Source organism: Brassica napus, chromosome C1, assembly GCF_020379485.1.
Source record: "Brassica napus cultivar Da-Ae chromosome C1, Da-Ae, whole genome shotgun sequence".
Lineage (NCBI taxonomy): Eukaryota > Viridiplantae > Streptophyta > Magnoliopsida > Brassicales > Brassicaceae > Brassica > Brassica napus.
In genome coordinates this window covers 17,922,682-17,946,370 of record NC_063444.1, presented here as the reverse complement: position 1 = coordinate 17,946,370, position 23,689 = coordinate 17,922,682, and the positions used below count along the sequence as shown (strand labels likewise).

At 38.3% G+C, this 23,689-nt stretch overlaps 2 protein-coding genes and 1 non-coding gene across 4 annotated transcripts; 2 read left to right on the top strand and 1 right to left on the bottom strand.

The window, feature by feature from the left end:
- Positions 1–393: 393 nt before the first annotated feature.
- Positions 394–1,360, bottom strand: LOC106373262. The gene is made up of 2 exons (XM_013813463.2): positions 1,158–1,360; positions 394–1,054 (listed from the first exon to the last, which is right to left on the bottom strand). The coding sequence occupies exons 1-2, from the start codon at positions 1,358–1,360 to the stop codon at positions 394–396; spliced, it is 864 nt and encodes a 287-aa protein (XP_013668917.2).
- An 8,500-nt stretch (positions 1,361–9,860) lies between these two features.
- LOC125581063 lies at positions 9,861–9,967 on the top strand. Its single transcript, XR_007318774.1, has one exon. It is a non-coding gene; the product is annotated as a small nucleolar RNA R71 (small nucleolar RNA).
- Positions 9,968–15,802: 5,835 nt separating this feature from the next.
- On the top strand, positions 15,803–22,894 carry LOC106406195 (L-arabinokinase). 2 transcript variants are annotated; one of them, XM_048746244.1, is made up of 30 exons: positions 15,803–15,821; positions 15,913–16,129; positions 16,215–16,322; positions 16,416–16,484; positions 16,579–16,662; positions 16,771–16,847; positions 17,032–17,098; positions 17,179–17,236; positions 17,354–17,421; positions 17,502–17,564; positions 17,717–17,770; positions 17,860–17,962; positions 18,047–18,156; positions 18,269–18,388; positions 18,520–18,576; positions 18,749–18,924; positions 19,003–19,171; positions 19,352–19,435; positions 19,663–19,788; positions 19,923–20,053; positions 20,126–20,207; positions 20,665–20,752; positions 20,961–21,004; positions 21,088–21,183; positions 21,353–21,429; positions 21,618–21,818; positions 21,912–22,077; positions 22,192–22,263; positions 22,355–22,555; positions 22,644–22,894. In XM_048746244.1, the coding sequence occupies exons 2-30, from the start codon at positions 16,025–16,027 to the stop codon at positions 22,755–22,757; spliced, it is 2,970 nt and encodes a 989-aa protein (XP_048602201.1). In that variant the 5' UTR covers positions 15,803–15,821; positions 15,913–16,024; the 3' UTR covers positions 22,758–22,894. The 2 variants fall into 2 exon arrangements, with proteins under 2 accessions (XP_048602201.1, XP_013702270.1); XM_013846816.3 differs by lacking the exon at positions 15,803–15,821 and having other exon boundaries at positions 15,875–16,129.
- Positions 22,895–23,689: the final 795 nt, after the last annotated feature.

Below are 23,689 nucleotides of genomic sequence, written 5' to 3'. Positions count from 1 at the left end.
GTTTCAGATTTGGAAAGATAGGTGGTTTAGCCGCTAGGCTGAGGTGAATCATCTGATATTTGTGTCCACATACATGAATTTAACCGCAAACGTTATATTATAAACTTTGGAAAGAAACTCTGAGTTTCAGGATGGGATTCCATAATAGTTGAATATTACTGTGTTTCTTTCTAGCAAAGAAGTTTGAACTAAAATTGAAATAAGATCAAAAGATAAGATTGTATAGTACAAAAAATAAGGAAATTTCAAACTGTGATTTGGAGTTTTGGAGAGTAATGCATTAAAACCTAGGTTGTATATGTAACCATCAAATAACCAACATCCATGAATGATCAATAAAAATGTAAAAAACATGGTAATGAAAAAGAATAGAGCAACGATGAATAAAGATCTTCATCCTATAGGCCTCTTGCATGTGATTTTGTTGTGTCCTCCTATGCCACATCTGCTGCACTTGTGGGACTGATATTTAGATCCAGGAACACCAAACTCGCCAACGGATCTCTTTCTCTTTGTAGGAGGACGTCCACTTCTCTTTTTGGTAGCTGGAGGTAGGCAAGACAGTTCGTCAATATTCGCTGGATAGGTGGACGTTGACAACTCTCCACCAGGGTGTATGCTTTCGGCATAGGCTTTAGCCCACGTTTCTGTCAAGTGAGAAGTATCGACGTAACGGTTTTCATCTCTCTTAATATACTTAGCAGCGGTAATTGCATGAATGCAGAGAATCTTGTCAATGTCGAAAACATTACAAGTGCAATGCCGTTTCTCCAAATCAACAACATACTTCATAGTTTCATCCTTCACCTCAAACTCGTTTTGATCAACTTGATACACATTCAGCACCATTGCAGCCCCAAACCTGGATACCAACTTCTGCACAACTTTTGGAGTAACCAGGTGCTTATGTTTCGCAGCCGCTTCGCGTCGCTCAAAAAACCAAGTGGTGAGTGTCAATCTGATCGTCTCAAGGAGAGAGATCAGTGGCAACTCACGAGGCAGCTTCAACATAGAATTGAGAGACTCTGCAATGTTGGTAGTCATGATATTGTACCTGTTCGCAGGCGCAAAGCATCGTGCCCACTTCCTAAAATCCGAATCTTCCAGATACTTGGCCAATTCAGGACATTTATCCTTTTATGTCCTTGAAGATTAACCAGAACTCGTAACACGTGTAAGCATCAGCAGCGCTTTCCACCAGAGGAAGTAGACCAGTCTTTGAATATGTAGGAGTGATGTTGCGGAGCAGATGGATCCTGCAGATTCCATGGTGAGATAAGGGATAAACATCCTCCAGCGCTGAAGCAATGGAGTTAGCCCTGTCTGATACAAAAACAAGATCCGAAGCGTCCGGGATCATCTAGCTCAAACCTCTAAAGAACCATTTCCAAGAGGCGCCATTTTATGTGTCAACCACTGCAAAGGCCAGAGGATATAGATGATAATCCCCATCTTGAGCACAAGCTGCCAATAAAGTCCCATTGAATTTTCCCTTTAGAAATGTACCATCTACTGCAATAACTTTCCTCATCAATGAGAATCCCCTTATCGATAGACCAAAAGCCACAAATGCATACTTGAACTTTCCAGCAGCATCCACTTGTTGATAAGTTAACGAACCAGGGTTTGTCTCTGTGGCTTTGTACAACCGCCTAAACAAATTGTAATAGCTGTCTTCAGGAGTCCCTCTAACCAAAAACTGAGCTTCTTCTTTCACTCTCCAAGCTTGTTTGTAATTGATGTGAACGCCATGCAGAATCCTGACCTGTTCAATGATCTGTTTCGGTTTGAGACCTTCCTTCTTTTCTCCATAATTGCTGCAAATCAAAGAACCCAACAACTTTGCAGATGCTTGTCTGTGGTTGGCATTCCTGTGTGTTGTATCGCATGTATGCTCATGAACATACTTTTTAACAACGAAAAAGTCTGAAAGAGGTAGCTTAGTAGCACGCATCTTCCACGTGCAATTGTCATCAACACAACTCAATAACACTCTTGACTTGTTAGAAGAGACAGTCTTGTACTCAAACTTCCACTCTAAAGTCCATTTCTTCATCCTCAACATCAACTCTCCCTTGGTCTTAAAATATATATTCACCTTAATATCACCAGCTCCTCTCGTTGTTGGTGAAAGTCCAATATGGACAGGACTAAAATCCGGAAGAGAATTCAGAGGAACTGTAGAAACACCTTCATAAAGAAGACACTGCAAAATCAAGATGTTCTGGAAGGATTAGTACTTGGTTAGGAAGCCTATCCTGAACAGTCTAAGAAAGAAGAAAATCATACAAACACAAACAGAAAAAAAAAAGGAAATTAGAGACGATGTACCTGTTTTTCTCTCTGCACAGTAGAACAAAACACTGGAATGGCATTCAATGGAACATGAGAAGCAAATGTATCACTAGTTTGCCTGTTACAGCTTGTTAGATCAGTATGAACCTGCAAAGGTCAAGTTGTTTTGGAATGCTTAGTACTTGATTAGGAAGTCTATCCTAAATAGTCTAAAATATCATACTAACATAAACAACCCAAAAACAAAAATAGAAACGATGTACCTGTATTTCTCTCTGGACAGTAGAAATAGGCGAAGCAAATGTATCAGAAACTTGATTGTTACAGCTAGCTGAATCATCATTAACCTGCAAAAGTCAAGTCGTTCTGAATGGCTTAATACGTGATTAGGAAAGGTATCTTGAATAATTTAGTTGAAAAAATCATACAAACTTAACACACAACCGACAGGTTCCATTAAATGATCTACTCTTCCAAATAAAACTTCTGAGATGGCGAGTTTTGCAACGGAGATGGGAGGGAAACCTTCAACAGTGCTTTTGATGTCAAGCGACATCCCATAACTCAAACCAATCACTTTCTCTTTAAAATCTTCAGAGACAATCTTCATCAAATCTTCAAATTGAAGATCTTCTTCTATGGAAATGAAAGATGCATTCCTGTTCAAATCGACATGAAACTCCCACTGGAATGCATCTTTTGACCTCCATTGTCCACAGACGCAAAGAACTTCCATAGTGCTACAAAACAAAATAAATCAAAAAATTCTCACATAGTCAGTGAAGTACCAAAGACTGAAACGATTCCTTTGCAGCCAAAGTAAGCGAAATCTCCAATTCTAGTTGTTTTGATACAACGAAATAATCTGATTCCTTTGCAGCCAAAGTGAATCTTAGCAGCATTTCCTTTAATACCTTTACGGCGGATGGCGGCGGATTCCTTTGATTACCGCAGAAACGGAGCTGAGTGACGGTAGAGATGATGACACCGACTCGCTGAGGATGAACGACGCCGACACCGGAGAAGTGGAGATGATGAAGAAAGAAATGATATCCGAGAAGTAGCAGAAATGGAGCTGAGTGACGGCGGAGATGATGACACCGACTCGCCGAGGATGAACGACGCCGACGCTGGAGAAGTGGAGATGATGACGGAATAAATGATCAACTCCGATCCGAGAAGCCGTAGCAACGGAGCTGAGTGACGGCGGAGATGATGACGCCGACTCTCTCTCCGAGGATGAACTACGCTGGAGAAGTGGAGATGATGACGGAAGAGATGATCGACTCCGATCCGAGAAGCCGTCGCCGCTTGAGAGAGATGAAGATCTCCGAGATTTCAGAAAAAAATATGTAATTAGAAAATAAAAAAAGGGGTACTATGAACCATTTAATAAAACCTAATTTTATGATTTTAGATCTTGAATGTTATTTTTGAGACATAAACTTGGATTGATGTCATTTTCGACATTTTCTCTTATTACTAACATAAATAAACAAACAAAGAACACCATAATTTGAAAGAAGGGACATATATTGATATGCCAATTTTTTTGATCGAAGGACAATCGTTCCTTATCTCTCATCTCTCTCCTCTTGACCTAACGCCGTCAGTTTCAGTCTTCCACTCCGATCTCCTCCGTGAGACTGTGAGAGGTTTTTTTTTTGTTTGCCTCGATCTTCATCCTTGATTTGACAGTAACTTGGCAAGAGGCTTGGTGGTGTTTCCGGTTCGAGATAGGAGTTGGGTCGGTTCAGTCTGATTTTTGGTGGTGGCTCCTTGCGGTTCTTGACTCTTGAAGACGGAGTTGGGTTTACGCTTCCTCAGGTGTCGTCGTCGAAGATCTGGTTCAAGCCCGCTGTTTGGTGATGAGCGACATGGATCCGGCGAAGGGGGGTGGTGGATCTCGGTGGAGAGGAGGTTTTCAAGGCGGAGGCGTGATATAGTTTCATGAACTTCTGGTTACTTCAGTAAGCTTTCTGTTTGAGGACGGCGGAGAGGCGGCGTGAACAAGGATCCCGGAGGCGGCTGACTACGGCAACGACTTATGTCGGATCTGCATGGGTCTTTCCTCTTGGGTTCTCTTCCCTTTCTTCCGGTTTTCACCTCTACCTTGCATAGTCCTTTGACGGTGAGGCGTTTTCAAATCAGTCGGTAGCAGCTCCGTTTGTTGGCCGAAATCTGGTCTTCTCATTGTGGTCTCTCTAGCGGCTGTGGCGGCTCGTCTATGGAGTTTGGAGCCCTAGAGTTTTCTCGGTTTTGGGACCTCTTTTGGGCTTGCTTTTTTCTTGGATCTGTTAATTAAGTCCATTTGAGTTTTAGTTGGGCTTTTATTATCAGCATATGTAAAAAAAAAATCATTAATGAAAACCTATGGAAACGGAAACGGAAGCGGATACGTGTATGAAAGCGCGTAGACGCGAGATTTTTAAAAAATTAGGAAGCGGGTACGTGTTGGAAGAGTATATTCATATGTATATATATATATATATTAAAATATAAGATTTTTTATTTAAAAAAGTTAGAACTAAAAATTGTACGATATAATTTAAATAAAGTATTTATTCATTTATAATAATTCTGAAATAATTTTATATTAAAACTGTGAAAATATACAAAAATTAAGTTTAAAAGAAATTATTATATTAATTAAAATATATAGTAAATTAATTTTGATTTACAAAATACTCGAATTTGGTTTACAAATAAAAATTGTTATACAAAATTAATCAAATTAAAAATTTATATATAACTAAACCTAAAAGATATTCCACAGTTCACAAATTTTAAAAATAACCAGATATTTTAAAACTTAAATCTAATCTAAATTTCATCTTAATTAACCCTAACCAAAACCTAATCTCCTCGCTAACTTCTCTGTTCCTCGCCGCAAGCCCCATGACGTCCACTCTGCTCACGACTGATGTTAGGAGTTTTCAAGGCTCCTAAGACAAATGTTGTATTATAGATGATTGTCGAACCAGTTCTGAGGGATATCAAAGCACCGAGAATGCAAGTACTCACTTAATCTAAGTGCAACCAATGATCTAGATGAGTTTTAAACTACTACTAATACTAGAAAGCAATTACAGAATGATACTTTCTTGACTAAGGGAAAAGGGAACTCATGGGCATAGGGATTAGATCTTGGGTGATCAAGTATCGAACTAAGGATGTCAAATGATCAATCAAACTATCGACCTTAAGCCTAGACACAATTCTAAGCAAGCTCTATGTCTAGATGAATGCTCATTTGCTAACATATCTCAAACATCAAATGTCTTTGGTTGAATAATGTGAAAGCAATCATTTCTAACAAGTCTATTAACTATCTTAGCACCTTTAACAACAAATGTCTTTGGCAAAGTATACTAAAAGCCTAGGAGAGTTGTCTCAGGCATTTCATCAAACACCTTTTGGGTGGGAAATGCCTATTGATCAACTTTTGAGTGGTCAACTCAGAAGATGCATTATGAATATTCTACTAGCAAGAAACAAGAATGATCTACACTAAAACATCCTAGAACTAACCTAATCACCCTTGATCTCCCTAACCCATGAATTCAAAAGGTGATTACTCACTAATCTCCATGATTCCTCTTAAACCCATATTGGATTTCAGATTAATCATGTAGAGGAATAGATAAGAAATCAACAAGAACACAAGATGAAAGCAATCTCAATCTCCAGAAGTTTTACTAGTTTTCCTCTACCAAAAGGGATCCTTTTTCTCCAATGGCTTACAAAAGTACTTAACTTAGGTTTAGGCAATGTAAAACAACAAAACAAATGACCAAAAGGCCCCTAAAATAACATAAAAATCGTCCAAGAAAAACACGCGGAGCGACCTACCAAGGTCGCTCCAGACGCGTCTCTTCGTGTCTCGCCCCGTCAAAACGCGAGTGACTTGAGCTGGTCGCTCTGGCTGGTCGCTCTGGCTGGAGCGACCTTGGTAGGTCACTCTGAGAGGTCGCTCTAGGACGCTCGAACAGGGTGGATATGTCTCTAGTAAATTGCTCGTAACTCCTTCATTACATCTTCAAATGACTTGAAACCACTTCCATTAGAAAGCTAACTCAATTTTCTGTGTCTCCACAAAATCTTAGCAACAGAAGATTTCTCTAAAGGCTTCATCCATGCTCATCTTTCACCCCCTTTTGGATCACAATGCTCCCAAACATCTCAAATCACTCCATGGCACACTCCAACACCTAATAAGGACAATGAATGCAAAATGTAACCTAGACATGGCTAAATCCTAATCTATATGATGAAAATGCTCATGGATGAATGGATAAAACAATGAAAATATGCAAGACATCACTCTCCCAAACTTGCTCTTTACTTGTCCTCAAGTGATCAATTCAAATTCATGGAAGAGAGACAAATAGCATAACCTCACTCTTTAGTCTACTCTAGCTTCTCAAGGCCTAGTGAAACTCATACCTCTACACAAGTTGTCGGATCATCAATTAACAAGCACCTTAACCAGCTCTCACATTAAATTAAGCACAATGCAAGCAAGTGAATTCTTGCAAATGGATAATTGATCCTAGTCATTTGGCTTGATGAACAAGGGTTGGTTTCATGAGAATGAAAGAAGGGTTTACAAAGCATTTTTTCTAGCTATCACTCAAAAACAGGAATCTGATCATTATGCAAAATCTATCTAAGAAAGGAAGCAACTGATGCATACATAGATTGGTTCTCATCCTTCTACCATTTTCTAAGTGACATCAAACTCCACAAATCTCCTTTTTCACCCGATAAACATTCTTGCTCTCTCTCTTTTTTCTTTTTCTTTTAACCACTAGGGACTCAATATCTTTCTCAACACTTAGCTCTAACTTTTCCTTATTCACTCTTTTTTTTTATAATTTTTTTTTTACAACACTTTTCTTATCTAGAGCTTTCTCTCATTAACCTCTCTTGTCCCTAGGGTCTTTCTATCTTCTGTTTCCTCTTTAGTCATATCCCTTTTTTTTTTTTTTCATTTCCCAAACCCAAGATAAAAGAACTTAGAGTACACAAACTCACCCACCATCCTAGATGCTAGCTCAAATGAGGTTCCTATTGCTAGCCAAAGATGAGAACAAACCTATGTCGCTCCCAATACTCTCAAGATTTTGCACATGACAAGCTATCAAGAAGAGGCCTCACTCAAGCAAATCAATGTTGGTCTCAAAGAATGGTAAGGGTTTAAGGGTATGGAGTGCCATTTGGGTTAACAAAAAGATAATGAATGGAATAAGATAACCCAAATGTGTATGAGATCCATGACTAAGTATGCAAATGCTCATATGCAAGAGAGATTAGATTCATTAAGTTCAGGTTCATTTGGAGCTGGTTTCAAGGCTATATAAATCTCACACAGCACAACAAGTTTCAAGCGGAGCTTTCAAGGCACAAAGCATACAAGTTTTCCAAGAGAAGTTTAAGCTATAAGGCAATCCCAATCATTGTTCCAAATGCAACCTGAATGCAATCCTATATGCCGTAGACTCAATCCTAAGGATGCAAATACAAGTTTTTTTTTTTTTTTTTTTTGCATTATGCATTGTATGTATAATGCAATGCATGAGACTCAAAATCATCAAAACAAACGTGATCAAATACTTGGTACCTCCCCCACACTTAAATCACACAGTCTCTGTGTGAGTGAGAGAGAGATACCCAAAAGACAACTAAAATGCAAAATATGAACTGGTATATACAAGGGAGTGTGGTGGGTTACCTTCTATGGGGAATGAGTAGAGGGAGATGCTCCCTCCTCATCGTCCTCAGGTGGTAACTCTTCAAGGTGCTCATCAGCAGGAGTGCCCATCTTTTCAATGTAGAAGGCTTGCCCGAACACAGTTGGTTTTCTCATTTTCCCCTTGATGTCAAAGTGGAGGATGGTCTCTTTACCCAAATGGAGATCAACCGTGCCTTCCTTCACATTAACAATAGCTCCTGCTGTAGCTAAGAATGACCTTCCTAGAATCAATGGGTCTTGAGGCTCCTCACCCATATCAAGCACCACAAAATCTGTAGGTATCTCATACCTGCCAATCTTCACAGGGAGGTCCTCTAAGATGCCCACAGGGTACTTCACTGAACGATCAGCTTACACCAGAGAGAGTCGACACTTCTTGTACTGAGTGAATCCAAGCTTCTTGTACTGAGTGAATCCAAGCTTCTTTGCAACAGACAAAGGCATCACGCTGACACTAGCTCCCAAATCGTAGAGACATTTCTCAAATACCATAGGTCCAAGAGCACAAGGTAGTGTGAAGCATCCTGAATCCTCTAACTTCTCTGGAACATCAAGCCTCTGGATGATGGCACTGCACTCATGGGTAAGAATCATCTTGCCTTCCATCTCCTTCTTCTTTGCAGCTACAACATCTTTCAGGAACCTGTTGTATTGAGGAATCAACATGAAAGCATCGATGATGGGCATTGCAACCTGAGCCTCACTCATTTGCTTCTCAAACAGAGCTTTGTACTTCTCTAGCAGCTGCCTCTTGATTCTACCAGGGAATGGAAGTTTGGGTTCATAGGGAGGAGGAACAAAAGAATTCTCACTTGCTGGAGCGACAACTTCACCATCTTTCACTGTTTTCTTCTCTTCCCCAACCTTTCCTTTACCTTTAGCTTCCATAATCTTCTCTAAAATATCATCATTGGTCTTCTCATCAACAATTACCACATCATCATCTAAGTTGATGGCCGCCTCCTCACTTAGTTTCTCAGCATCCCTGGTGAGGGTTGTAGGAGGTAACTGCTTACCACTCCTAAGGGTGATAGCTTTGGCCTCCTTGGGGTTTTGGTCAGATTTTCCAGGTAGAGATCCTTGCTGGCGATTCTGGTGAGTGTTCATGGAAGCAAACTGATTCTCTAAACTCTTGACTGTAGAAGCAAGATGTGAGAACTTGTTGTTGAGCTCATTGTAGCTCCCATCAATCTTGGAATGAAGGTTCTTCAACTCATAACCAACATGCTTCTCACTTCTAGTCTGAGACTCCAAGATTTGTTTCAGTAAGGTATCAGTGCTGCTCTCTTGAGGAGCAGAGGAACCAGACGAGGGGTTTTGCTGAGGCTGATAGTTGCCATGCTGGTTATTTCTAGGCGGATAACCACTCTGTTGGTTGTTGGGATAGGATTTCTGTTGGTAGTTGTTGTACTGAAAGTTGGGCTCTTTTTTGTACCAGCTACCATTGTTGTTGATGAAACACAGCTCTTCCTGACCTTCCAAACCCTCAACCTCATGGACAACAGGTGGTGTCTCTTGGCTTGGGTTACCAACAAAGTGCAGCTGCTCTTGGGTGGCTTTATCAGCAATGAGGATGTCTATCTTATCCTGTAGAGCTTTCAACTCCTTCCTCGTCTGCTTATCATCTGTTCGACTGCCTCTGTCGTGGTCTCCACTGTAGACTGCATCACTCTTTACCATGTTGTCAACCAGCTCCTCTGCATCTTCCTCAGTTCTCCCCAAGAAGAACCCATTGCTAGATGTATCCAGTCTGACCCTGTACTTAGGAAGAGCACCACGGTAGAATGTGCTCAGCAAGCTCTCCTTAGAGAAACCATGGTGTGGGAATTGAGCTTGATAGCCCTTGAATCTCTCCCAGGCTTCACTGAAGCCTTCCAAGTTCTTCTGTTGAAAGCTGGAAACCTCATTTCTCAGCTTAGCAGTTCTTGAAGTAGAGAAGAACTTCTCCAAGAATGCTTTCTTGCAGTCATCCCGAGTGGTGATAGAGTCGCTGGGTAGAGACTTCTCCCACTGACGTGCCTTATCCCCCAAAGAGAAAGGGAATAGCTTGAGCTTTAAGGTGTCTTCGGACACACCATTGGTTTTTGACAACCCACAGTAGCTGTCGAACTTGTCCAAGTGATCAAATGGGTCCTCTAGAGCCAAGCCATGATACTTGTTGTTCTCGATCACGTTGAGGAGTCCTGATTTGATCTCAAAGTTGTTGGTTGCCACGGCGGGTGCTCGTATTCCCAATCTATGACCATGAATGTTGGGGCGGTCATAAGTGCCAATGGGTCAAGCTGCTCGCTGTGGTGGAACGTTGTTAGCTCCATTGGCGTTCGCATCATTTTGAGGTATGTCCCTCACATCAGTATCCAATCTCTGCAAGTGAGCCTGCTGCTCTTCTAGCTCTAGCACACTCTCTCTCTAAAGCTCTGATGTCTGCAACTCTTGGAACTAGGTTTGATGGACCCCTGCTCCTCAAGTTCATACACCTGAAAGTTAAAGGGAGGTGAAGAAGGAGAATCAGTAACAAAAGAAAATAAAAATGACCTAATCTCAAGCAAGTGACTAAATCTCAATGTTAAAATCAACTCAGAATTTGGCAACGGCGCCAATTTGATGTTAGGAGTTTTCAAGGCTCCTAAGACAAATGTTGTAGTATAGATGATTGTCGAACCAGTTCTGAGGGATATCAAAGCACCGAGAATGCAAGTACTCACTTAATCTAAGTGCAACCAATGATCTAGGTGGGTTTTAAACTACTACTAATACTAGAAAGAAATTACAGAATGATACTTTCTTGACTAAGGGAAAAGGGAACTCATGGGCATAGGGATTAGATCTTGGGTGATCAAGTATCGAACTAAGGATGTCAAATGATCAATCAAACTATCGACCTTAAGCCTAGACACAATTCTAAGCAAGCTCTATGTCTAGATGAATGCTCATTTGCTAACATATCTCAAACATCAAATGTCTTTGGTTGAATAATGTGAAAGCAATCATTTCTAACAAGTCTATTAGCTATCTTAGCACCTTTAACAACAAATGTCTTTGGCAAAGTATACTAAAAGCCTAGGAGAGTTGTCTCAGGCATTTCATCAAACACCTTTTGGGTGGGAAATGCCTATTGATCAACTTTTGAGTGGCCAACTCAGAAGATGCATTATGAATACTCTACTAGCAAGGAACAAGAATGATCTACACTAAAACATCCTAGAACTAACCTAATCACCCTTGATCTCCCTAACCCATGAATTCAAAAGGTGATTACTCACTAATCTCCATGATTCCTCTTAAACCCATATTGGATTTCAGATTAATCATGTAAAGGAATAGATAAGAAATCAACAAGAACACAAGATGAAAACAATCTCAATCTCCAGAAGTTTTACTAGTTTTTCTCTACCAAAAGGGATCCTTTTTCTCCAATGGCTTACAAAAGTACTTAACTTAGGTTTAGGCAATGTAAAACAACAAAACAAATGACCAAAAGGCCCCTAAAATAACATAAAAATCGTCCAAGAAAAACACGCGGAGCGACTTACCAAGGTCGCTCCAGACGCGTCTCTTTGTGTCTCGCCCCGTCAAAACGCGAGTGACTTGAGCTGGTCGCTCAGGCTGGTCGCTCTGGCTGGAGCGACTTGAGATAGTCGCTCTGGGCTGGTCGCTCTGGCCGGGAGCGACCTTGGTAGGTCGCTCTGAGAGGTCGCTCTAGGACGCTCGAACAGGGTGGATATGTCTCTAGTAAATTGCTCGTAACTCCTTCATTACATCTTCAAATGACTTGAAACCACTTCCATTAGAAAGCTAACTCAATTTTCTGTGTCTCCACAAAATCTTAGCAACAGGAGATTTCTCTAAAGGCTCCATCCATGCTTATCTTTCACCCCCTTTTGGATCACAATGCTCCCAAACATCTCAAATCACTCCATGGCACACTCCAACACCTAATAAGGACAATGAATGCAAAATGCAACCTAGACATGGCTAAATCCTAATCTATATGATGAAAATGCTCATGGATGAATGGATAAAACAATGAAAATATGCAAGACATCAGCGACCACCAGATTCTCTGTCGCCTCTTCGCCGCAATCCCCTGACCACCAGATTTCTCTTCCCCTGTCTTCTCTTTCTCAGCGGAGAGAAGCTTGGGCCACCGCCGTCACCCTTTTCCTCTATCTCCTCTGGTGCTCCACCTTGCCACTAGCGCTCCGTCTTCCACCTTGCCACTGACGCTGCTATGCCATCTCTGTTTATCATTCGTCATCTCTGAATCTCTTGAATATAAAGGATCTGGAAAGACGAGATCTATTTCTCTGCTACAAAATCTCAAAAAAAAAAACAAATCTAACAGGAATCAAAGCCACAGAACTCACGGAAGCTTTGAGAGAAATAGATCAGGGGAAGCGTCAGCAGCACAGAGATGCTGATACCGTCAGAAAGGTTTGTTTGTGTGGCGGTCTAGGGTTCTTTTTGACTCTTGGTATGCTCGCTGTTGTGGATGACAAAGCTTCGAGGAGGATGAACCAGAGGATAAGACAAGTGTGGAGAATTGACTCTAGTAAAGGAGAAGAAAAAACTTTGTGAATTTAGTATAGCAAGAGAGAGTTGAGAAAGAAAAAATGTATCGTAAGAAAGAAGATTGAACTTAGGCCACAAGATCAAAACAATCAATGGCCACAAATTGTAATCCTATTTTTGATAAATTGGCCAATAAAGAGAAAAGACAACGATTGAGTAAAATTGATTTGTAACCATTAGATTAAAAGTGAAAATTAATCAATCAAAAACTGTTTTTATTTAATAGTTATTTTAGAAATTACAATTTTATTGTTAACTAATTTTATTTATATAAAAATTAAATTATCATTTACATTTATAAAGTTCATGATATATAACATTAACAAAGTGACTATATTTCATTTTTTATCTAAAAAAATCCATACAAATACATTTATATAAAGTATATATGTAAATAATTTTAAGATTTATATATAATTAGTGTAAATTTCATATGTAAATAAATTTAAGATTTTATGATTTATAATTTTAAAATTGATGCATTAAATTTTAAAAAAAAATTATTTAGAAACTATATTTAAAGTTTGGAATTTAGAATAAAGGTTTAAGGTATAGGGTTTGAGGATTAAGAGTTTGGAGGTATTGAATTTAAGATTTGAGATTAATTTTTTTTTAAAGATTGATTTTTCAGTTTATATTTAAGATTTGGATCTAAATTTAAGTTTTGATGTTAAAATATTAGAGTTAAGTTTTGTATTTAGAGTTTAGGGTTTAAAAACGTGTTTAAGGTTTAGGGGTTCGAAAGGCAAACATAACATTTTATTATGTTTTGCTATTAAATTCTAAGTTTTCGTAGCGTTTCTAAATATACCACTCTATCATAGCGTTTCCGAAAATACAAACGTTATGTTAAAACTAGAGGTATATCAACCATAGCACAATTGAAAAAAACGCTATGCTGTCGTGCTATTAAAACACATTTTTGTAGTGTCATATTCCAATATGTTCTGGTGGACTGTCGGTTAGTGTTTTTGGCGATGGTTTTTCTTTTTCTATTGAAGACGTGTGTCGTTCATGCTGGACGCATCTAGAGGTATATCAACCATAGTACAATTGAAAAAAACTCTATGCTGCTGTGCTATTAAAACACATTTTTTGTAGTGTCATATTCCAATATGTTTGGTGGACTGTCGGCTAGTGTTTTTGGCGATGGTTTTTTTTTTCTATTGAAGACGTGTGTCGTTCATGCTCGACGCATGTCCCTCCCTCCTTTCCTATGGGTTCAACACGTGGTAGAACCGATGTGGCGATGACCGTTTATCCTTGGGCTCTTTTGTAGTCTGGACTCTTTTTGGACTTCTTTGGATGTTTTATGCCTTCGGGCTTTTGTGCAAATTTGGGCATTTCGAATAAAATTTAAGATGACAAAAGAAACTTACACTGAAAAGTTTTAAACCAGTGAGAAATCTTCATGCGAGATAAGATAGATTGGCAATAGATCACGAACAACTTCCAATGTTACTGCAGTGATTATTGGTTCGACTATGGCTTTAAAAATTTAATTATAAATAAATCGGTTGTATCTGTAAAGTTGTTACTGTATACTTTTTCTGCAAAAACTTTTGCTGTAATTAAATTTGTTGTAACTGTAAGTTGTAGGCTGTAGATATTTTAAAATAAAATATATGAAATATGTGTTGTATATATAAAACTATTATTTTATATCAATTAAAATAATTTATATTAATATTTTTAATAAATTATCAAAATTTATTGTAATTTAAAATGTGATATGTAAATAATATTTATATTATTTAAATATCTTAATAATTTAAAAACACTTAAATTCAAAATTAAAATATTTATAAAAGTTTTTATTATGATTATATAATTTATTTGATATTATAGATATGTTATTTTCATTTACATATTCTACGGCCTATAAAAAGAAGATGTATGGTTTTTGCCTAAAATACATAAGAAAAAGTTTTGCTTTATTTTTTTTTTGTAGCTTTAAAAATAAAGCTAAAGCATGATTGGTAAAACTAAATAAAAACTTGATGTAGGCTTTAATTTTTAAAAGTAAAGCTATAACATGATTGGTAAAATTTAGTGATTTAAAAATAAATAAAGCTAAAGCAGTAAGATAAAGCCCAACCAATCACCCCCTATGTTGACTCTATAATAGGCCTGAGAATATGAGTCTTTACCCGTGGGGCCCGGCCCGTTTGACCCACCGCGGGACAGGTGCGGGTCGAACAATTTGGAAAAAACGATTTGCGGGTGCGGGTTATGAGCATTTTATGCGGGGCGGATGCGGGTTGGTGGATTTTAAAACGCGGGTACCCGCCAACCCGTAATTTGTTGTTTTTAAAAACCTTTTTTTTTAAAGATATTTTTTTTTGTAAATGTATATTTTTAAAAGAAAATACGAGAATTTTTTAAAATAATAATCAAAATATTTTAAAATATTTAAAATTTTAATTATAAATATATTATTTATATTATATTTTACAAATATTAAATTAAATAAATATTTTTTAAAATAAAAATATAACCTGCGGGTCCCGCTGGTTACCCGCAAAAATAAACGGAGCGGGTGCAGGTACAAATTTATTTGTTCGCAGTTTGTGCGGATCAGATTTTTTGACAAAAAAAAATTGTAACCCGTGGGTTAGCGGATCAGCGGGGCGGATTTGACCTGCAACCCAGCCCTACTCTTCAAGTGGGAATTTACATTTGTTGGTTGTCACAGAAATCATCTGCCTCGTTGTAAATGATGATCTTATCTTCAACCGCAACTCGTTGCTATCTTTTATTGTAAATGTTATCCTATTGGCTATTGCTATCTTTTATTGTTGATACACATCAAGGTTGCCGTTGTGAATCGCTTCTTTTCTTTTGTTGAAAAAATGTGGCAGAAAATGCAAAAAGTATTATATTTCGAAAATATACAAATATTCAGATACTGCAACGATGGAAATGTTTCATTATGGAATTAACTCCGAATATGAATTGAATTACAAGAAGGATAATCATAATGATATTTGGGGATAAGATCAAGTGTAAGTTAAACGTCCAAACCCTAAATAATTATAGATTGTTTTCCTTTCCTGTTTAGATAAGAAAACGCATATTACACTTTCAGTTGTTCAACTTTTTGACATTGCTACTTCTGGTCGATTTTAATTGGATTTTATATATAAACACAGACGCAACATCCGTTTTATCCATCTTCTCGAATTGCGAGAGCGTTGACGTAAGTAACCTTGGCATTACATTTTTAAGAAGAAAAAAGCTTTTTAAAATCTGGAAATTAAATTTCGGTTGTTAATTATCTTATGAGCTAGAGGACAAAATCGCAAAAGCCCCCATTAAAGCTGGAGATTTAGTTTGAGTTCTTAGAATCAGTCTTCTCCTCTCAGAGATCGCCGGTGAGATATCTTTATTGCGTCGAAGAAAATGAGGATTGACGATAACGAAGGCGTCTCCGCGTCCAGCAAGCACCTAGTCTTCGCTTACTACGTCACTGGACACGGCTTCGGCCACGCCACCCGAGTCGTTGAGGTTCCTTCTCTCTCTCTCTCTCTCTGGATCGTCCTGTGTATTCTTCCATCTTCCGTTTGATCGTGGCTAATTTGTGGCATTTCAGGTCGTCCGTCACTTGATCGCGGCGGGGCACGATGTTCATGTCGTCACCGGCGCGCCTGATTTCGTCTTCACGTCCGAGATTCAGTCCCCTAGGCTAAAGATTCGAAAGGTTTGTGTCGATCATTTACTTTTGCTTAGTCTTTCAATGGTTACTGGAAACATAAGGATTGATTTCTTATGATGCTGTTTATTGCGATGTTAGGTTCTTTTGGACTGTGGAGCTGTGCAAGCTGATGCTTTGACTGTTGATCGTCTTGCTTCGTTAGAGAAGGTTTTACTCATTATCATCACTTGTATAAGATTCTTATCTTGATTGCATTTTCGGTTTGTGAGCTTTACTCTGGTGTGATGATGGTCTTCCACAGTATGTCGAAACAGCTGTGGTTCCTCGAGCTGAGATCTTGAAAACTGAAGTGGAGTGGCTTCATTCTATCAAAGCCGATTTCGTGGTAATTAACTTTTGTTTTCATACAATTTCTCGGCCCATCGTTAACGTATCTGGACTTTTGCTTTCTAAATCATCACCTAGAGAAATTTTTCACGTTTGTTAAACACAGGTGTCTGATGTTGTCCCCGTAGCGTGCCGTGCAGCGGCTGATGCTGGGATACGTTCTGTCTGTGTCACCAATTTCAGGTGACATTTTTTTTGATATTCTACTATCAGTTTTGGTGTGTCTTGTTTGGCCTGAGGTCTTTGCCGGGTTGTAGCCCACGTTCTCAGCCTAGCTTTTGTTATCAGTTCAACTCCCCTGGTTTAGAAGAAAATGTTTATAGTGAAACTATAGTTGCGATTTGATTTTGAATTTTGTTTCTTGTAGTTGGGACTTTATCTATGCTGAGTACGTGATGGCTGCTGGATATCACCATCGCTCCATCGTTTGGCAGGTTGAATTTGTTTTTGTTAGCTTGTAAGATGTGGTCAGTACTCAATATTTTGGAGTTAATACTTTTCTTCCCTAACATAGATAGCTGAAGATTATTCTCATTGCGAGTTCCTAATACGCCTCCCAGGGTATTGTCCAAGTATGCAACATTTCTAAACTTCAATTTGTTCCTTTTTGTTTTAAAAATATTTTCTTTCATTTCTTCCAACTGTATTCTGCTTTACTGCCTTACCTCTGTTTCCTTGTTATTTCCCAGTGCCTGCTTTTCGCGATGTAATCGATGTACCATTAGTAGTGAGGAGACTTCATAAATCTCGCAAGGAGGTCCGTCAACAAACATTTCATTGATCTTATCATATTCGGAAAAATAATCCAAATAACATCTATTGCCACTTTTTGATCAGGTGAGGAAAGAACTCGGGATTGCTGAAGATGTGAATGTTGTTATACTCAATTTTGGTGGACAGGTCTGGCTGTTCTTCCATTTGACAGTTTCATCCTCTCTGGTTTCATGTTTAATGTGTTCTACATATTGATCACGTTTGCGTAATGAATATTTTGTAGTACTGAAAATATCAAATCCTCATTTGTAGCTATGTTGTATTTTTCTCATTTGCAGCCCTCGGGGTGGAATTTGAAGGAAGCATCACTACCGACCGGGTGGCTGTGTTTGGTATCTCTTAACATTCACTCTGCGTCTGTTTATGTATACTCCCAAGTTGGATTTTATGCTGTGGTTTAAACTTATCATTATGTTTTCAGGTTTGTGGCGCATCTGAGACCCAAGAGCTTCCACCAAATTTTGTAAAGCTTGCTAAGGATGCTTATACGCCTGATATTATAGCTGCATCTGACTGTATGCTTGGTCAGTATGTAACCTGATCAAGATATAATCAATAAGATTAGATGGTTATGGGTGTTTATATAGTAGATGTTTCCATGGTTTCAGGGAAAATTGGTTATGGCACCGTCAGTGAAGCTCTTTCGTACAAGATACCGTTTGTCTTTGTGCGCAGAGATTATTTCAATGAAGAACCATTTCTCAGAAATATGCTTGAGGTTCAACCAATTCCTCTTTTCATTCCGACTGTCTTTTCCTTATTAAACTCAGTTCGTACACTTTAAATATTTGGACTGTATGCTCACATTTTCTAGTCACGTTCTTGGGCAGTTTTATCAATGTGGTGTTGAGATGATCAGGAGAGATCTATTAATGGGCCAATGGAAGCCATATCTTGAACGTGCAGTTAGCTTGAAACCTTGCTACGAGGGTGGCATCAATGGTGGGGAGGTAAATGCTCCATCGTGTTTTCACGTATCTCTTAAGCTGGAACATTTTGAGAATTGATGAAGCCCTCTCCTGAATTTTATACGGCCTGTAATTTCACTTTCTTTTTTTTCTGCACACTGGCGCAATGATAGGTAGCTGCGCACATCTTACAGGAGACGGCCATTGGAAGACATTGTGCTTCCGATAAGGTAAAGTTTGTAACAAAATTTTTAATTTAAATTATCAAAAATATTATTTGGTTCCAGAATATTGTGCCATGAAAAGTATCTTGTGCGTGGGATCCTTTGATATCATAGCAGCAGAATCATTTTTGAAGAAAGTTATGTTGAGGTTTTCAGTTGGGTCTTTTGTGTGTTACAGTTTAGTGGTGCAAGAAGATTACGTGATGCAATAATCCTGGGATATCAGCTACAGAGGGTCCCTGGAAGGGACATTGCGATTCCGGAGTGGTATTCAAGGGCTGAAAATGAACTAGGTCAATCTGCTGGATCATCACCCACGTTTCAAGTGAACGAGAACAACTCATTGGTGGAGTCGTACGTATTGTTTTTGTGTAGCTATTTTCAAATTTTCCTTTCTTTTTAATTTTCTTCATCCCGTCACTTATCTTGCAGCTGTAGCGATGATTTTGATATCCTTCAAGGCGACGTTCAAGGTCTTTCAGATACATGGACATTCCTTAAGAGTTTAGCCAAGCTAGATGCTATCCATGATTCTGAAAAGGGTATGGAGAAGAAAACCATGCGTGAGCGAAAAGCTGCTGGTGGGCTTTTCAATTGGGAGGTAGCTTTTTTTTTTCCCTAACTTACTTGTAGCTCTAGAGAGCATTCTACTAAGAGTTAAAACAAAAATTAATGGCCGGAGGTCATCTCTAATGCCTTGCGAAAATCAACTTGCAATTTCCAAACCAAAGGTTTTAATTGGTGCGATCATCTTTCGTAATAAACCTTTTTGCTTTTGCAGGATGAAATCTTTGTTGCCAGAGCACCTGGAAGGTTAGATGTGATGGGTGGAATTGCTGACTATTCAGGAAGCCTTGTCTTGCAGGTCACTTGTGTCTGATTTTTATTTTCGTTTGGCATCTACCGTCGAAGGACTAAAGTTTCAGTAGTTTAACTTATTGACCAATTCTTTAAGTCCCTATCTCAAAAAACATCACTCTGTCTTGTGTAGTATGTCGTAATTGCGAAAATCCAATAAGTTCCTCCTTGCCAGAGTATCTTCTATTTTGATTGACCTCAACATTTTTCTTATTTATGTTCCCACAACTTCAGATGCCAATAAGGGAAGCTTGTCATGTAGCTCTTCAAAGAAACCATCCCGGAAAACATAGACTGTGGAAACATGCGCAAGCCCGACAGCAAGCTAAGGGACAAGTAGCAACACCGGTTCTCCAAATTGTAAGTAAGAGTATTTGATGGAACATTTTTATATGGACACCACGGACTTTCTTTTACAATAACTGCATTGTCCTAGCTAGCTTAAGCTTTGCTCTATGGTCCTGCTGAGACTTCCTTGCATATTTGTGTTTTAGGTCTCATATGGGTCTGAGATCAGCAATCGTGCCCCTACCTTTGATATGGATTTGTCTGATTTCATGGATGGAGATAAACCAATTTCTTATGAAAAAGCGAGGAAGTTCTTTGCTCAGGATCCTGCACAGAAGTGAGTCTTTCCTCTGTTATTTGAAGTACTTCTTTTAGTTTTCTCCGTTAACAAGGTAATAATATCTTCCAGGTGGGCAGCATATGTTGCTGGGACGATTTTGGTATTGATGACAGAACTTGGCGTCCGTTTTGAGGATAGCCTCAGCTTTCTGGTGCGTTATTTTTTTTCTCATCCTTTTAGAACTTATCATTCACTACTGCAGAATCCCTCCTGATTTATCTTTGTTTCTTTGCCGTTTTCAAATTTGCATGTACTATATCTGTTGGTAAATGTTTTTTGCCATGATCCTTTTTCTGCACACACTTTAATTTAACATGTTCTATGAGTAAAGTCATGAAAGCTGTAAAGAACGTTTTCGAGATTTCAAGAGTTGGAATAAGAAATTTTAGGATAAGAAGTTAACAGTCCTGGGTTTGATATTCCCTTAAGGGAGCCACTTTATGACGTCTCTCAGTTATAACTCTGGCAGACTATGATCTTTCTGGTACTAGTACAGTCTTTTTGAGTTTCTTAAAAAGCTTCAGACTTTCAGACATGTCTATTATTTTGTTCTTGGTGTTATGCATATATAACGAACGTCAAAGCTAACTGATTCTTTGTTTTCTTAGGTTTCTTCTGCCGTGCCTGAAGGTAAAGGTGTATCTTCATCTGCTGCGGTGGAGGTGGCGAGTATGTCCGCAGTAGCTGCTGCGCATGGTATTCTCTTTAACATATCGTCATAAATGAGAGTCATATTATCACGAACGTAGGTGAAAAATCTAGCGTCATCTGAGATAGCTAAGTATACCAAACAGAAACACGGAAATTTTGATTATATGCATCTTTAGTTCTGCCTGTGTTTCAGAAGAAGAAAAATGCATCTTTAGTTTTGCCTATTCCAACAGTTGTTTCATTACATGTGCAGGATTGAGTATCAACCCCCGAGATCTTGCTATACTCTGCCAAAAGGTTTCATGTTCAGCATTATAGTAACTCCTTTCTCGACTCTGTGCAATGTTTGTGTTTTCTAATTCTCTTCTGTTGCCTGCTAGGTGGAGAATCATATTGTTGGAGCTCCATGTGGTGTTATGGATCAGATGACTTCGTCCTGTGGGGAAGCCAACAAACTGTTGGCCATGATCTGCCAAGTAGGTGTTACAAACGCATACGTTATAAGTAAAAGATCACCATGTTTTGTAGGACATATGAAATCTCCATTTCTTTCTGGCCATGATCTGCCAAGTAGATCTTAGTTGATTTCGATCTTAGTTGATTTCTATCTACTCTTGTTTCTAACTTATTAAATAAAATATGTAGCCTGCAGAAGTAATTGGACTTGTTGAGATTCCCAACCATGTCCGATTTTGGGGAATCGACTCTGGAATTCGACACAGGTAGATGATCTTTCTCTGCCAGTGTCTTCTCTTTTCTCCTCTCAATTGCTATGCCTATAAAAGGCCTCACGCTTAATATCCTCTAAATTATCTAGACACAACAATGTCATTTTTCTTCGTTTACTCAAAAGATTGCAGAGTCACTTGAGCTTTTATATATCATTGCTCAACGCACTTTTATCTTGTAGCGTTGGAGGTGCAGACTATGGGTCAGTCAGAGTTGGTGCCTACATGGGGAGAAAGATGATAAAGTCAATGGCGTCTTCGATTCTGTCTCAATCAGTGTCGAATGGTAATGGAGGTAACCCGGAAGAACTAGAGGATGAAGGTATTGAGCTGCTTGAGACCGAAGCTTCACTAGATTACCTGTGCAATTTGTCACCTCACAGGTGTGTACACAAGGGGTTGAAACTACCCATGTTCTCAACTTGCTAAAGATTTCGAACCATTTCGTAATACTCATAGCTCTGATTGTGTTGCAGGTATGAAGCCCGTTATGCTGATAAGCTTCCAGATTTCATGCTGGGTCAGACATTCATTGATGAATACTCGGATCATGACGATCCGGTCACAGTGATTGATCAAAAACGTTCGTACAGTGTTAAAGCTCCTGCCAGACACCCTATATACGAAAACTTCCGGGTTAAGGTCCGTCTTTTGATATTTAAGAGTATACACATGTAACAACAAAACATAAAATCTTCTTCTGCTTTTTTAATCCTTTTTCTGGCTGTTTCATATCATGTGCTGCATCTTGTGTAGACTTTTAAAGCTCTTTTGACTTCTGCAACATCAGATGAGCAACTTACCGCTCTTGGAGGACTTCTTTATCAGGTATTACATCAAACTATAGATTATGTTATATAAGATAAGGGAATTAATATCTTAATGTTTTTTTTGTGTGTTTATCCTTGTTTGGTCTCAGTGTCACTATAGCTACAGCGCGTGCGGACTAGGATCGGACGGAACCAACAGGCTGGTCCAGTTAGTACAAGGGATGCAGCACAACAAGTCTACAACAGATGATGGAACTTTGTATGGAGCCAAAATCACTGGCGGTGGGTCCGGTGGGACAGTCTGCGTCATAGGGCGTAACTCATTGCGCAGCAGCCAACAAATTCTGGAAGTAAACACTCTTTGATTCATTATTGATATAATACTTAGAGTAAGCCCTTGTGTATTAATGGGTTGGTGGTGAAATGAAATTGTTTCAGATTCAGCAAAGGTACAAAGCTGCGACAGGGTATTTGCCGCTCATATTTGAAGGTTCCTCACCTGGAGCTGGGAAGTTCGGTTACCTCCGGATCCGACGCCGTATCTCTCTCTGATTTCCCCATTCAGCCTCTCTCTCCCTAATTTGGTAGACACTTTATTATTATTTGTTTGTCATCCATATGTTACGTTTCTTAAAATCATACCCTTAAAGAGTCTAAAAAATAAAATAAATTATGTGCTTCTTTTCAAAGTTAGTAAATGATGCTTGTGTATACACTGCAACGTTATTTCTAAACAAATATATGATGCAAAAGATGTTGTTCAAAAAAAAAAAGTAGTTGTTCAAAAATATATAAATGATGCAAAAGAAAACATTTACTCTTCGGTTTACCGAGTTAATGTGTGTGCGCAAATATGGAAGTAGTAAATACGCTGAGAACAAGTTGGTGAGGTGGCAGTTGGTGGGTTATAGAGAACTAGTATACTATCCCGTACGAAAAAAATGATTAGTTTTTTATGTTAAAAGTAATATGATTTATAGCAAAATTGATTGTGGGATGCTAATTGTCCATGTATTCTATTGCAATATTTGTATATCATACTTCAGTTCTATTAGAATTAGGAGAGTTAGAACGAATTTAATTTAGGTAGAGTTTGTTCATTTTAAAAATAACAGATTTGTTAAATTTATAAAGAGTATTAAAATGTTTTTTTATATTTAAAAAGTCAATGAAACTATTTTATTATAATGATTTTAAAATCTTTGAAGAAGTATGCAATTTTTTTTTAAAAAAAAATTATAATTTAAATTGTTAAGAATTATATTTTCAATAACATTAGATTTTGATAAAATTGAAGAACCATTCTATAATTTTAAAGATAATAAAATTATTGATATAATTTGAAAACTAATTCTATATTTTTCACTGTAAATGTTACATATTATATCTATAAATATATGTACATATTAAATTATAGCCACTGTAAATTTTACATATTTTTCACTTTAAAACTATTTGTGAAATTATATGTAAGACTATAACCG

What these genes read in the sequence shown, in the direction of transcription:
- LOC106373262 (XM_013813463.2), bottom strand. Translation starts at nt 1,360, where the DNA reads ATGATCCCGGACGCTTCGGATCTTGTTTTTGTATCAGACAGGGCTAAC. An exon ending in TACACGTGTTACGAGTTCTG is followed by an intron (nt 1,055 to 1,157) that starts GTTAATCTTCAA and finishes GCCTGCGAACAG; the next exon opens with GTACAATATCATGACTACCA.
- LOC106406195 (XM_048746244.1), top strand. Translation starts at nt 16,025, where the DNA reads ATGAGGATTGACGATAACGAAGGCGTCTCCGCGTCCAGCAAGCACCTA. An exon ending in CTAGGCTAAAGATTCGAAAG is followed by an intron (nt 16,323 to 16,415) that starts GTTTGTGTCGAT and finishes TTGCGATGTTAG; the next exon opens with GTTCTTTTGGACTGTGGAGC. An exon ending in TACTCAATTTTGGTGGACAG is followed by an intron (nt 17,565 to 17,716) that starts GTCTGGCTGTTC and finishes TCTCATTTGCAG; the next exon opens with CCCTCGGGGTGGAATTTGAA.